Source organism: Aquarana catesbeiana, linkage group LG03, assembly GCF_042186555.1.
Source record: "Aquarana catesbeiana isolate 2022-GZ linkage group LG03, ASM4218655v1, whole genome shotgun sequence".
NCBI lineage: Eukaryota > Metazoa > Chordata > Amphibia > Anura > Ranidae > Aquarana > Aquarana catesbeiana.
This window is the reverse complement of record NC_133326.1, coordinates 608,972,696-608,988,535: the sequence shown is the minus strand read 5'-3', so window position 1 is coordinate 608,988,535 and position 15,840 is coordinate 608,972,696. Positions and strand designations below refer to the sequence as shown.

At 42.7% G+C, this 15,840-nt stretch overlaps 1 protein-coding gene across 1 annotated transcript in view; it reads left to right on the top strand.

Annotated features, from left to right (window-relative positions):
• The first annotated feature begins 9,772 nt into the window (after nucleotides 1–9,772).
• LOC141133091 (zinc metalloproteinase-disintegrin-like VAP1) overlaps nucleotides 9,773–15,840 on the top strand; it is a 131,510-nt gene continuing 125,442 nt past the window's right edge. Inside the window, exon 1 of the mRNA XM_073622221.1 lies at nucleotides 9,773–9,916. Within this exon, the coding sequence (XP_073478322.1) occupies nucleotides 9,865–9,916 (52 nt within the window). The 5' untranslated portion in view covers nucleotides 9,773–9,864. The remainder of the gene's footprint in view (nucleotides 9,917–15,840) is intronic.

Below are 15,840 nucleotides of genomic sequence, written 5' to 3'. Positions count from 1 at the left end.
ATATTAAGGCTTGCGTGGCCTGAAACATTATTTATGGTGTCCCAGTGCTATCCGCTTTCTGTCCTATTACTGAAGGGACTGTTCTAGGAAGTAGCTGCAAAGAGAAGAATATCCTCTCATAACTGTTCAGTGTCTGGAGTATCTCACAGCTCCCTTAGTCCCATCCAAGGTAATCTGCAATAAACTTTAAAAAGGCAAACCTTAGACTGTTTACTAAGCTAGAGGAGTGAATATTGCTGTTTGCCTGACTGCCACTACACTAGTGATAAAAAGAACCTGAAAGAAAAAATAGCAGTCCTTGCAGGAGGGAAGCACTACAATATGTAGGCTTCTACTGATGAACACATCTTTTGAAAATGCTGGTTGCCTGGCAGTTATGCAGACCTGAAAGCTGTCAACAAATCACCTCCTGTATGACAGGCCTATAGAATCCTATGAGGAGGGAGTGGTTAGACATGGTCAGTTATGCAAACATTTCTGGTGCCAGGAGGAGAGGGATTGAAGAGATCATAAAAGTGATATTAAGCTTCGGGGACAGGCGAGTCCACGAGACTGAAGGTGTCTGTGTGGGTATCACTGCCACTGTAGGTTGTAGTAGTGCGGTGTCAGCTGGATCTGTAAGACCTGTAAACAGGTGGTCACAGCATCATCATCCCAAATGGGCATATCTCTGAGACTGATGGTTTAGTCAGCTGCTTGATCCCAGCTTTCTTGAGGGAGGCCAACCTAGAGTCATCTTGACCAATGAAGGAACGTTTTGAAGCCAGTGGATTTGGGTCCTCAGCAGTGATGAACGAGCATGAAGGAGCATAGGTCACCCGAGATATCGGCAGTCTATCTTCTCCAAGATCAGACGACTCCTTAGCTCCTTCCATTTGCTGATACAGCAAGGATTCACAGTCGTGTCATCTCGCCCATGGGTCAAAACTTATGATCCATCTCAGGCATGCAGGGCAGATTATCTGGAATTCATCCTGGTCACACACCCATTAGTGGGCTAGACCAGCAATCAGCCGGTGGACCAGGCCAGTGTCCAGAACAGAGTTAGTTTTTCTCCAAAAAAAGAAGAGAACAGGGCAGGAGTTTGAATGAAACGCGCAGTCAATAGTAGGGGGTCATGAAATGGTATATTAAATGTAAATCATAATAAAAATTCATATACTTAAATACACAGTGTCACAGTAAAATTCATATATGTGCATATAGGAACATGATAATACATGACAGTGAATAGGGGCCAATGCTACACCAAATGAGAAACTTCCTATTGCTTACAATTCTTAATAACCATAACAAAATACAGATATCTATATGAATAAAATGAAATACATAGTCGGTTTGAATGTTGCATGTATAGAGGCTCGACGCGTTTCGTGGAATCTTTATATGCACTTATCAGGAGCAGCAATTTCTTCATCTGAAATGAGACATAAAGATTTCTGAGTCACTATCTTTGGGGGGAGGAGACAACCATGGGGGGGAATACGGTTAAGAGATGTAGCTTTGTCTGAAAAATACTCACAACAGCCATGTGGAAGTGCAACCTTGAGAGCTGGAGGCTCCCCTAAGGGCATCTTGTCCGGCAGCTGTGGTAGCGAATAGCGCAAAGCAGTGCCCCCACAACTTGTGAGTGGTAGGTTGAATGGAACAGAAGAAAAACCCCAATGGCACTCATCATTGCCCGGGAACAAGCGGGGACTGTGGTCATTTGAAAAATCCAACATTTAAGCAGTTCCCTGACTTAGAGATGAGCCTTAATATTGTGTGCAGCAGAAATGTAGAGTTCCTCTGAAAACATTGTGTCCTATGTCACTACACACTGTAACTTGTATGTTGCATTAAGAGGGATGTGCTGAGCCTGCACCCACTCCACCAGTCAGTGTACCTCTGTTACCTCACTTCCAGTAACAGAATGGGGTCCCACAGTGCACATAAAGTGTATCTCATGTGAGCATTTGTTATCTTCTTTCTTCTTGTACCTCATGACCAGGCCATGGATCTCCATAATGGGGGTTCGGTTCCAGTTGCTACTGGATGCCAACCACTAGGAAGGTAGTCAGAACATCAACCCCCTCGCTACCAGAGGATCTGTCACCTTACCAGGTACCACGCCTAACGACTGATTGCTTTGTGTCTTGAACTAGTGCTTGGTTACTCACACACAAGCAGACTTTTCAACCGGACTGGTCCGACGGTCTATCCGACGGACTTTCGGCGGACTTCCGACGGACTTTCCAAATGAACGGACTCGCGCGCACATGACTGGACTTTCTGGCAGAATCGGTCCGACGGTCTTCCCGACAGACTTTCGACAGAGTTACGGAGGACTTCCGGACTTGCCCACACACGTTCATTTTGAACGTGATGAAGTACAACGGGACTAGAAAAGGAAGTCAATCTCGCCGCTTTTATCGGCGATATTAACACCTTGCGAGCCCCGTCACAGAGCATACCAGGCCCTCAGGTCTGGAATGGATTTTAAGGGGAACCCCCTACACCGAAAAAAACGGCATGAGGGACCCCCCAAAATTCATACCAGACCCTTATACGAGCACGCAGCCCGGCCGGTCAGGAAAGGTGGTGGGCCCCCCCACCCCAAAGCACCTTGTCCCCATGTTGATGAGGCCTCTGCCCGACAACCCTGGCCGTTGGTTATCGAGGTCTGCAGTCGGGGGGCTTATTAAGGGGGCCCCCAGATCCCGGACCCCCGCCCTATGTGAATAAGTATGGGGTACATCGTACCTCTACCCATTCACCTGGGGAAAAAAGTGTCCATAAAAAAAACACACTACACATCTGAAGTTATTATCGTCTTCTTCCCTCTTCTCTTCTTCCGATGTTGACACGACGCTCTCTCCCACTGTAATGCTGTGTTCATGGTGCGCAACGACTTATATAGGCATGGGGCGTGGTCACCAGGTGATATCACCCGGTGACCCCACCCCGGGGCACGCTGGGACTGTCACTACCCGGTGACCACGCCCCATGCCTATATAATTAGTTGCGCCCTGTAAACACAGCATTACAGCGGCAGAGAGCATTGTGTCAATATCAGAAGAAGAGAAGAGGGAAGAAGACAATGGAGAAGACCGGCCCTCCGCTAGCAAAAGAGCGGCAAAAGATCAGAAGAGAGCGGAGGAGCCCGGCAGAAGAACCGGAGAGCGGGAGAAGAAGCAGAGAAGAGGCCGGAGAGAGCGGAGAAGTCGGAAGAGACCCCCGAAGTCGGAAGAAGACCCCCGGAGCTGCCAAATAAATTACTTTTAAAACCTGTGTAGTGTGTTTTTTTATTGACACTTTTTCCCCCAGGTAAATGGGTAGGGGTACGATGTACCCCATACTCATTCACATAGGGCGGGGGGCCGGGATCTGGGGGCCCCCTTATTAAAGGGGGCTCCTGGATTCCGATAAGCCCCCCGCCCGCAGACCCTGACAACCAACGGCCAGGGTTGTCAGGAAGAGGCCCTTGTCCTCATCAACATGGGGACAAGGTGTTTGGGGTGGGGGGGCCGCAGGGCGCCCCCCTTCCCCAAAGCACCAACCCCCCATGTTGAGGGCATGCGGCCTGGTACAGTTCGGGGGGGGGGCGCTCGCTCGTCCCCACCCCCACCCCCTTTCCTGACCGGCTGGGCTGCATGCTCGGATAAGGGTCTGGTATGGATTTTGGGGGGACCCCCACGCCGTTTTTTTCAGCATAGGGGGTTCCCCTTAAAATCCATACCAGGGACATTGTCGCCTCTTTCTCGTGCTCACTGCAATAGGAAAATGTGTTTTTCTTATTGCAGCGAGCGCGAGATGCATAGTACCCTGTCGCCGAGAACCAGCGCGATAGGATCACGTTGCAAACATTCTCGCGGGCAGGTGCTATAGCTGCCCTTGCGTTGTATTTGGTCCGTCGGACCAGCATACAGAGGAACAGGCTTCCCGATAGGAACTGGGTCCGGCGGAGTTCCGGCGGAAAGATTTGAAACATGTTTCAAATCTGAAGTCCGATGAAGCCCACACACGGTCGGATTGTCCGATGGATTCGGTCCATCGGACCAGTCTGGTCGAAAAAGTCTGCTCAGGTGTACAGGGCATTTCCAACTACACTCCTTCTCCTTGTCTTGACGAGTTAACCCTTTTTGTAGTGATTCTGCTTCATACCCCTTGTGTTTTACAGAACCTGGTTGTTTAGATATGCCAGAAGACACATGCACCCCTTGAATAACTTCAGATTAGGCTTAGAACAGTTGATGCAACTTAACGGAAGAGACTTCAACAATAAAGTCCAATATGAACAGAGTCCAAACCCTAATCTTAACTGTAGCTGTGTGGATGCCCAGGCATACCTCTGCGAGTTGGTAGTCCATGCTGCTATTTTCCGTGACTTGGATGTCCTTCGGAATGGTGGTGCCTTAAACGAACCGTGAGGTGCAGCAGTCCCAAGACCATGAGTCACCCCAAGAGCCGTGGACCTCAGCCTTTCCCCTTTTTATATCACAGGTAGGCTGGCTGGGACCAAAAAGCCCAGAAACTGAACACACATAACTTAACCCTTTACCCCAGCCTGGGCCAACCTCTAACTCACTAAGGCAGACATATTACATGCCAGCAAATCACATGATTAGCCTGCATACATTTGGACCATGACGTGTACATTTCGTGGCAAGCCATACTTGTTAGTAAATTGTATGCACACCCTGTAATCTTTGCGTGTCTATTTGTGTGCATCATGGACACATAGTAAATAATGAAAAGATATGAATCGGTTGTCCAGCTATATCCTTCTATTAATTAGCGTATAGTACTGTAACGCCTTTTTTTGTAATAGGCAAATATGGATATCACCATGTCCTTATATAATTATAAATTGCACATAGAAATAATTTTTTTTAAAAAACAAAATACAGGCAGTCTCCGAGTTACGAACGGGTTAGGGACTGCCTGTTTGTTCTTAAGTTATTTGTTCGTAAGTCGGAAGCGCATGCGCAGAACGGCAGAGACGTAGTTTTACGATGTTTTCCGCTGTTTTACAATGTCGTTTTCTGATGTTTTCCGCCATTTACCTATGTTTTCCGATGTGCCCGCTGACGTTGCCTCCCGTTCGTAAGTAGGAGTCGTTCGCAAGTCGGAGGTTCGTAACTCGGGGACCTCCTGTATGGTTTAAAAAATATATCGATAACATTATGTATACCATGCATATTTATCCCCAAAAAAATTTGGACCATAAATTCCCTTATTTATGAAGACCAAAATGATCATAGTTTGTTCATTTTGCCTTTTCTGGACAAAGGCACTGCTTGTGGTCATTTAAGTGTTCAGTTTCATCATAATGGCCAAATTGTGTAAACTCACATTGCAAGATCTTAATATAGAGATGAAGTATATTGCCCAATCACAGGGCATTTGCTTATGTTTTTTTCCCTTCGTGCACATCTACTGCTTCTCCTATGTGGAATATAAAGATGACATAGTGATGATTAAAGGATGAGAAATATAGGACAGAAATGTTTATGGACTCATGACATTATTGAATCAAGAGTTAGAAAAGTCTATAAGTTCATCTATAGAGTGTGTGTTAACCGTTTTCTCAATTTTATCAGTGATCCTTTGTCTATTTTTTTTGCCTGTAGGTTTCTCTGATTAGAATGAAAAAATATATATGTGCTATTTGATTTGGTAATGCGTGTCTCTTCCCCTTTAAAGCTATATTGTTCTTTGCCAGTCTCATAATTTTAAATTATTTTCACTCGCTACAGATAAGTTTTGTAGTATTTTATAGAAAGTCACTATGAGCTCTGAAATTGCAAAAAAAAAAAAAAGATATATAATATACTGTATATACAATATATATATATATATATGCTATTTGAATTTGTAACAAGTGTTACCCTCTTTATAGGTGTACTATCCCTGAGGTCATAATAGATTACATAAAGTGTTTAGTCATTTTGTTGTAACTCCTGCTGGATGTAATTACATGAGGGAATGGACCCAGTCACTTTAAAACCTTCAAAAAGTTTCTTGCAGAACCAAATGACTTGTGGGTAGGAGGATAAGGGAAAATGCTTCAGCGCATCCCAGGCTCACATCTCTGGTGTGTAAATCACATCAGATGATGCAGTAAACACTCACATGCCAGGAGAGGTATTACCTTTCTAGAAGTCAAGGTTCTGCAAACTTGATTATAGAATAGCAACCAATCATTAAAGAAGGACATTGGGGATTTCTTGGGGAGCGACACTTCTTATAGCTGAGCCGGCCAAAGAGTTTTCCACAAAATGTAGTCTGGACACATCAATCTTTCTCTGGGGAAAGGTTCCCAAGTGACTCCCCACAAAAGCCTTTCTCAGCCAGGGTTCCATATAACAATAAGGCTCTGTGAAAGGTCACTAGAGTTTCTGCAAGAGATCTAGATATTTGGTTTGACCCAACATGGGATCAGATGATTATCTCCTCTTGTCTCTCAGGTAACTTATGGCTAACACCATTGGTTTTTACCTGTCTGCAAGGTTTCATTATTCCTGTTGACAACCAATGCAAATGGAAATTCTTCCTCCCACTGACCACCAATGTAAGGGACTTTATCCCTTCCACCCACTGACAACAAATTTAAAGAGGCATTCTTCTTCCCCCTAACCACCAATGTATGGTGCATTCCTTCCTTTAACCACCTGTGTAAGGGGCACTACATCACCTACCAATGTAAGGAGGCATTTAGTCACTAAACAAACCTGTAAGGGAGCACTACACTGACCACCAATGTAAGGGGATACTACTCTGACCATCAAGCATTTCTCCACTGATCACTATTTATGAAGACACTAAAGTTTTCACAGTCTGCATTTCTTTTCTGATTATGAATATTATTAGTTTTATGATTATTGAAAATATTTTTTTTTCATGGTTGACAAATATGGTCTGATATCAAACACACTAAAAAATATATTTAGGTTTTTCACGTTAAGGGTTATATTTATCAAATTCACTTAGCAATTTGGCCAATGAATATTTACTCAAAAGATTTGATAGGATTCTCCGATCATTATCTGCCAACATTCACACTATTTATTATGCAAGCGGCTGGTGGGCAAATCATGCATAATTGAATGTTGCCAAGTCTAATGCCATTCAAATGTGCATTGGAGGTTAATTTCATATTTCTGTTAAGGAAATGTTTAGGTCAATTGTCCTAAATAACATAATGCCCTTTTTTCACTTACCAACATGCTCTTGATGATACAGTCACTGTACTTTAAAAATGGTTCTCCATAAAAAGCTAAGTATACAACTCACATTTAATAAGTATAAAAAAGCATGAGCATAAGGAAAGTGCCCAGCACTTCCTACCAACAAGACGGCAGCCACTCCTCTGTCCACGATACGTCACCCGTCCCCCGTACAACCCAACAAGGGTTGAACAAAGGACGAGTGACGTATCATGGAGATGTATACTTATAGTTGAGTTGTATACTTAGCTTTTTATGGAATAAATTACCATTTCTGTGGATGTTTGCGCAGAGTATTTTTTCATCCCCTTATATGTAACTACTGGGCTGTTCCTGTGGAGTTTATCTCCCAGCCGAGGTTGAAAGGATTAAGCTATCTATCTTTGGTGGGTCTGTGAAAAAGGACCTCTTGCCCAATTAGTGGACCGTTTGATGAACAGGAGCTGTGGAACTGACCTTTCAGTGATTTGCTCAATGTGTAAATTCTATAAACTGGCGGTAAGAGTCAGTCATATTGGGTGTCGGTGACGGTTCTTCTATTTCCTATTCCATTGGAGTTTTCCAGATGACTGCTATCTTTTGTGCTATTGAATATACTTTATTTATATTTGTTTAATCACCACCTCTTTTTAGCGCTACACCTATACCCGCTAAGTAACTAGTGACATGTGTAATAATACAAACATATGAGTGACAGGGCACAATCAAACATCCAATAATGGAATTGCCTATAAAGCAAGACTAGTATGCAATATAGTAAGACAACATAACATATATATATATATATATATATATATATATATATATATATATATATATATATATATATATATATATATATATATATACACATATTGAGAACCATAATGTCCATTAAACTGCGTCAAAAGACACTTGGATGAGTCCGAAGTGTAAAAAAAAAAAAAAAAAGAGATTTTTTTTTTCCCAAAGGTGCAAGATAAGTAAATATTCAGACTTCCACCCAAAGAACAGAGGTATGTGCTTGATTTAGCAGAGAAACAAATTCACCATCAAATGTGTTACCACCACCAGTGAAGGTAATAGGGAACTCTTACCAAATGGTGTGGGCTACCTGCCAGCAGCAGAGAGCCGAACAAGTAAAACTGATGGGGTCTTTAGCATCACAGGAACCAGCGTGTGGGTTGTACAGCAGTGCAGATTCGGCAATCAAACTTTCCGGGACCAGCATGAAGAAAATGTAACGTTCCAAGCTCAGCATATAGACACTCATCGGCTCCACCAATCAACAGGAAGCAGTCATACAGGAAAAAAGTTTGCCACATAGCATAGAATCCTTGGCTACAAATGTAATAAAGTATTGCACTTACATCATTGTAGATAAAAACAGGCCTTTGTATAATGTGATCACAAGAAGAAGAACGCATTGTTGTGGAGCCAGCGCGGTACGTCCCAATGTCCCCAATGTCCCTCTGGTACGTCCCTAAAGTACCAGATCCCCAATGCTGATGGGCCCCAGGTTCTTCAAGACTCCCGAATCCTAAAGGAAAAATAATTGAATCTCAGGTGAAAGTTGTGCAAACTTTGGATGAAAATAATGATAAATACCTAATGCTCATTCATATCAGCTCAGTAGAACTTTTGCACTGAAAGCAAAGACAAGGCAAAAAGCCTTGTTCTGTAAAGGGCCTGTTCACACCAATAGTGGTGTGCGTTCTCACAATGCACAGCAATGTGCCACAATGTGCTACCCCGCATAGAATTACATGAAGTGCAATATAAATAAGGTTGTAACAACGCATTGCAACAAACAAAGCACAACACAGAGAAGAGCGCATATATTAAGTGGCCCATAAGACATGTTTATGCTGGTGTGAATAAGTGCTAAGCCTTTTGGATTTAACAGCAAATTTTGATTTGTAACATACTGAAAGCATCAGAGAAAGGTGGTACAATCATTTATTTGTATAGATGCCCTTTACTTGCCTTTATCCGGCCTTGGCTCACTATTTCTCCCACTGATATGAAACACTACTCCTCCTACTGACACCAACAATGAGGCACCATTCATTTCATTGACACCAACAGTGGGGCTTAATTCTTGCCACTCCCACTAATCAATGGTGGGGCACTACTCCTTCCACTGGCACCAAAAATAGGGCATTTACTCCTTCAGCTGACACCAACAATGGGGTAAAATTCCTACCACTAATAGCAATAATGGGACACTATCCCTCCTCCTACTGACCACAGGCGCTACATAATTTTTTTCTTCCCACTGTCCACCAAGCTTGAGGCCAATGATTCCAGGGCATTTTCTACTCCTCCTCCTACAGACCACAGTCCGATCCCCCTAAAATCTGAAGGACAATAAACTGGCTCTTTGTTTGTAGACCCCTGGTATAAACCTATAATCAATGTTGTTGTTTAGAGTGCAAATTTACAGAAGCACACTTTGAGATAAAAAGGATTATTACAACACCAGTACTTCTCTTTATGTCCTGACAGCAATACTAATAAGGTAATCATTTAGAAAAAGTGATGTGTCGTGTTGACGTTGTACAGTGGATTTCTCTATAAAACATTATTGGGCAATTCAGCTGTGTAAGCTTTAACAGCTGAAGACACTTCCCTTGTTACTTGCACATCAGGAACACAGCACAACCACACAGTGACAATGCTGGGACCTCTACTATTACTGCTTTCACTGCTGGATAGCCTGGTTTTGGGTGAGTCTATGCATTTATATATATTTATATATATATATATGAAATACATAATAGGCTTCTTTAATAAGGCATTCCTAATTTTACTATAATGTGTCAATGTCTTCTGTCATCTGGTCTCACTCATAGTATCATTCCAGTCCCTGCAATTCAAATTGACTTTAGGGACACTTTACTTTTTTTACAAACCTTGGAGTTTATTTACTAAAGCTAGAGAGGGCAAAATTAGTCACAATTCTACAAAGAAACCAATCTGCTTCTAACCTCAGCTTATTTAATTAAGCTTTAGCAATAAAACCTGGAAGCTGATTGGTTTCTCTGTGAGTCATTTCGCACTCTCTAGCTTTAGTAAATAAACCCCCTTATCTTTAAACATATTGATAGAAAGTATTACCTGACATTTTCTAAACTTTTTGTAGTATTACACATTATTCCTGTGCTAAAACATGCAGCCCAAAAAAGACTAAATCCAATACAAAAGCACCAAATCCACCGCGCTGTATATGTGGTTATGTCATGGCACAGTGGCAGCATTTGATGGCACAGTGGCAGCATTTTTTGGCACAGTGGGAGCATTTGATATGGCACAGTGGCTGCGTTTGATGGCACAGTGGTGGTAATTGATGGGCACAGTGGCTGTGTTTGATGGTACAGTGGCTGTGTTTGATGGTACAGTGGCGGCAATTGATGGGCACAGTGGCTGTGTTCGAAGGGCACAGTGGCTGCATTTGATGGCACAGTGGCTGCATTTGATGGAACAGTGGCGGTAATTGTAGGCACAGTGGTTGCGTTTGAAGGCACAGTGGCGGCAATTGATGGCACAGTGGCTGCATTTGATGGAACAGTGGCGGTAATTGTAGGCACAGTGGCTGCATTTGATGGGCACAGTGACTGCGTTTGATGGGCACAGTGACTGCGTTTGATGGGCACAGTGGCTGCGTTTGATGGCACAGTGGCGGTAATTGATGGGCACAGTGGCTGCGTTTGATGACACAGTGGCGGTAATTCATGGGCACAGTGGCCGCGTTTGATGGTACAGTGGCTGTGTTTGATGGTACAGTGGCAGCAATTGATGGGCACAGTGGCTGTGTTTGAAGGGCACAGTGGCTGCATTTGATGGCACAGTGGCTGCATTTGATGGCACAGTGGCTGCATTTGATGGCACAGTGGCTGCATTTGATGGAACAGTGGCGGTAATTGTAGGCACAGTGGCTGCGTTTGATGGCACAGTGGCGGCAATTGATGGCACAGTGGCTGCATTTGATGGAACAGTGGCGGTAATTCTAGGCACAGTGGCTGCATTTGATGGGCACAGTGACTGCGTTTGATGGGCACAGTGGCTGCGTTTGATGGCACAGTGGTGGTAATTGATGGGCACAGTGGCTGCGTTTGATGACACAGTGGCGGTAATTGATGGGCACAGTGGCTGCGTTTGATGGTACTGTGGCGGCAATTGATGGCACAGTGGCTGCGTTTGATTACACAGTGGCTGCATTTGATGGCACGGTGGCTGCATTTGATGGCACAGTGGCTGCATTTGATGGCACAGTGGCGGCTATTGATGGGCACAGTGGCTGCATTTGATGGCACAGTGGCTGCGATTGATGGTACAGTGAGGCTGCAATTGATGGGGTTTTTTTCCAGAATTTTTCAGTTTGTTTGCCCCCCCAAAAAAAATTTTGAGCACCAGCCGCCACTGGTTATGTGTATATGTTCTCTCTCACCAGCAATAAATCAATGATTTCTGGTGCACAAGAGACTTCCATAAGTCATACATACATGCCAATACTGTAGCTGGCAGTGTACGTGAACTGTAGCTCACAACAACATAAATGCTATGCTTTGGGGTGCGAAGTGTAACAAAAAAAAAAAAAATTAGATCCAGTTTTTCATGTGTTAAGGTGTGCGTCCAGCCAATTCAAAATAAAAAATGGCTTTAACGCAATGCATGGGGTGATTGTGCACTAAATAAATGCGTTGAGCCATGTTTAATACAGCATACGCATTTATGCCAGTGCGTTAGTCTTATGCTTGTGGAATTACCTATGTGATCTGTCCAAATGAATATGCACAGGCTATAGCGTATATATGTGGAATTTATGGACGAGTGTGGTTGGCTGTGGAATATACGCTGGTGCGCCGGTATGTTTTTGGATCTATCCAAGCTACAGCATTTTTAAAAAGGAATAAAACCACATGAAGCCTACATGGCTAAGATTTAAAAAAAATATATTTTGTAAAAACCTCATTGAACCATTTGCAGAGGAGCATTGTACTGCACATGTTTGTATTCTTGTGCCCAGGTGCAGAAGGTCAAGCATTAGCTGGCCAGTGAGATTAAGTACGCTGATACTTGGAATACAGATTCCAGTAATAAACTCTGTACATTATTCCTTTTCCTATAACAGCATAACATATGGAATTATTGTGCATGCCAGCCATCTTGGTGCATGTACATTTCATTGCTTAATGAGTTGGTAATATGAGTATTTTTAATTTTTTTTGTAAAATGTATATATTTGCATTATTGCAGTTTTGAAAAACTTTTTAGGAACAGTAAGCTCAAGGACAGTATTTTTTGGATGTTATGGGTCCATAGCAAATTAGGACCACACTGTACATATGTAATCTCAGTGTGGCTTCAGGGAATAAAATTGCTATGCGCCCTGATATCTGCGCACATGCCTGCTCTGGTTCATTTGCTTTAGTAAATTATCCCTACTGTGACAGACATGTAACATTAAATTATTTTTAAATCATTCGATTTTTTTTTTTAAATCATTTTAAATTGTAAATAAATCGTGCTAGAGACTAGTGGAGCTCTCCTCTTTCTTCCCATACATGAGCGATTTGATCCATATCTTCAGAGGTGGAGATCGATGTGGTGGATTCATGAGCCCTTTATGTTTAACTGCTCTATTGCCAAACATGAGAATGTGAGGTAAATAGTTTTGGTGGGTTTAAATCTGACTGGCTTGCGCACATGTGGTGTGGTGTGAAGAGCTGAACACTATTGGAGGACTTTTCAATTGCACGTTGGCTTACTTTGACACTTTGTTTTTCACATGGACTTCTCATTTTGAACTATTAATATTGTCAACACTTGGGTTCTTTTTAATTCCTGGTCAGGAAGGGATTTACCCCCTTCCTGACCAGAGCACTTTTTGTGATTCGGCACTGCGTCGCTTTAACTGACAATTGCGCGGTCGTGCGATGTTGTACCCAAACAAAATTGACGTCCTTTTTTCCTCACAAATAGAGCTTTCTTTTGGTGGTATTTGATCACCTCTGCGGTTTTTATTTTTTGCGCTATAAACAAAACAATAGCGACAATTTTGAAAAAAAAAACAAAAACAATATTTTTCAACTTTTTGCTATAATAAATATCCCCCAAAAATATATAAAAAAATATTTTTTTTCCCTCAGTTTAGGCCAATACATATTCTTCTACATATTTTTGGTAAAAAAAATCGCAATAAGTGTATATTGATTAGTTTGCGACATTATGGTGGACACATCGGACACTTTTGACACTATTTTGGGACCATTGACATTTATACAGCGATTAGTGCTATAAGAAATGCACTGATTACTGTGTAAATGACACTGGCAGGGAAGGGGTTAACCACTAGAGGGCGATCAAGGGGTTAAGTGTGTCCTAGGGAGTGATTCTAACTGTGGGGGGATGGGATACTACTCACATGACAGCGGTCACTGCTCCCGATTACAGGGAGCAGTGATCGCTGTCATGTCACAAGGCAGAACGGGGAAATGCCTTGTTTACAAAGACATCTCCCCATTCTTCCACTCCGTGACACGATCGCGAGACACCCGGCAGACATGGAGTATGCGGGACTCGCGATTATGAAGCACGTGGCGGGGGCACGCGGCGCACCGCCCACAATGCCGCATCTTAAAGGGGATGTATCTGTACGGCCTTTTGCCCATCTGTGTCATTCTGCCGACATATATCATCGTGCGGCGGTCGGGAAGGGGTTCAATTTTTTGCTCAATTACCAGTGTACGGAATAGTAGCAATTAGCATGCACTTTTATTTTGTTGGGTGTATTCACTTATGCACTTTAGCGCCGCTGTTTACCTATAGACTTGTTTTAGGTGAAAGGTTATGATGTTATTATTAAAACCTCTGAAGATGCTGCATTTCTAATTCAGAATATGACAATAAAAAAATAAAATAAAAACTATTTATTAAACCAATGCGTGTAAAGCACAAATTATCTATCTGACTAAAGGTGCCTATGTAGGAAGGCTGTATTTGTAGGAGGAGTCTGAGGGATATATATCCCTCCTCCTCTGTCTGATCGTGTGTCGGCTCGTCTTCATGGTCTCCACCCACCCTTTCCCCCAAACCTTTAATATATGCTTATACACATCGTACGTTTTCATATTCATACATTCGGGGTAGGCCCTCTTTTAGGTGTACTGACCAGCTAGGCCAAGGTACACCTCAGGTCTTGGTAGTTAGGGTATCACAAGTGAAGACTCTGACTACATACACTACATAATCTGATTGTACAATATCCTTTAGATCTACCATCAACTATGTAGTGCAAGGGCCTGCCTGACTGGATACAAACTGAAGGATTTGTTCTTGTGAGTCCTCCTATTACATAGTTTTGGTACATCTAAAGGAAATTTTACAGAGACTGTACAATCAGATTGCATGGTGTATGGCCAGCTTTAGGCGTGTTTAAAGGATATATTCTGCTGTTGGTTTAAAACATTTACACTGTCTTACCTTCTTCACTGGTCTCATATATTGCCTAACTTCAAAACAAATTATTTTGGCTTCTACTAAAGGCAGGATTTGTTAATGTAGTCAAGTCAGCTTTAAAGTGATACTGAGGCCAGACTATGGGCATTTAAGTATTTATATATATTCTTATGGTGGCAAAACAGGGAACAATTTTATATACCATCGTCCCACCGCCATATCGATGTACTTTCCTAGGATTAGATTTTCTGCCCAGACTGATCAGTTTTGCCCTAATTGAACTAAGACACGGGATGTGTCTTTTTCACTAATTTGTAGATTTGATCATATTGTCTGATTCTGTGAAGAAGCACTAGATCAGATTGTTAAGTGTATGGCCACAATCAAAGAGACCTTGTGCCTGAGTCTCAAATCCACTGCTACCTCTTTAGCTGGCCATAGATGGATCGAACCTCAGATGATTCGATCTATCTATGGGCAGGCTGGTTCTACTAAAGATGACCACTCAATTGACTTCAGTACAACCAACCTTTCAGATTTGTTTTTCCATGCGATCACTGCCAGTGGCTATAGCACCCAGCAGTGATCATTGTGTTCTGCCAGTAGAGAAACTTCCCGCTGGCAGAGCACAATAGCACTGTGGGAGGGATTCCCCCATCAACACTGACTGTATTGATGTGGAAGGAAGGTTGTGGATGGGTGCTTCTATCCATTGTTGTGAAAGCGCTGTCTGTTCCTTGCTGGGCTGCTGGGATCAGAGAAAAAACATTAAGTTGCAGGGTTGGGCCATTGAGGAGCCTACAGGACAAACACTAGTAGATTTTCAAATGAACATCATTCAAACGTTTTTAAACATTTTCTTTGCTTTTAACTTGACTGGACTTTCCTGAATGAAAAGCTAATTCACTGTTGAAAAATTTACCATCCTGCTCTTTTAAATTTTCTATTCACTGCAGTTGAAAGGAAACGTTGATTGGTCCCCACTAATGATTAGAAAATCAAATGAATGTTCTTGAAACCAAAAAAAAAAAGAAAAAGAAATTCTTCTAGTGTATTGCCAGCATGTACATATACATCCTAACTTTGGCGGAGGATATCATTGTTATGGCAGCAGCTAGCTGTCATAACCCCAGTATTCCCATTTTCGTCCGGCGGTCGGCTACAGGATAAAAGTGGTCTCTGCTGCGCATTC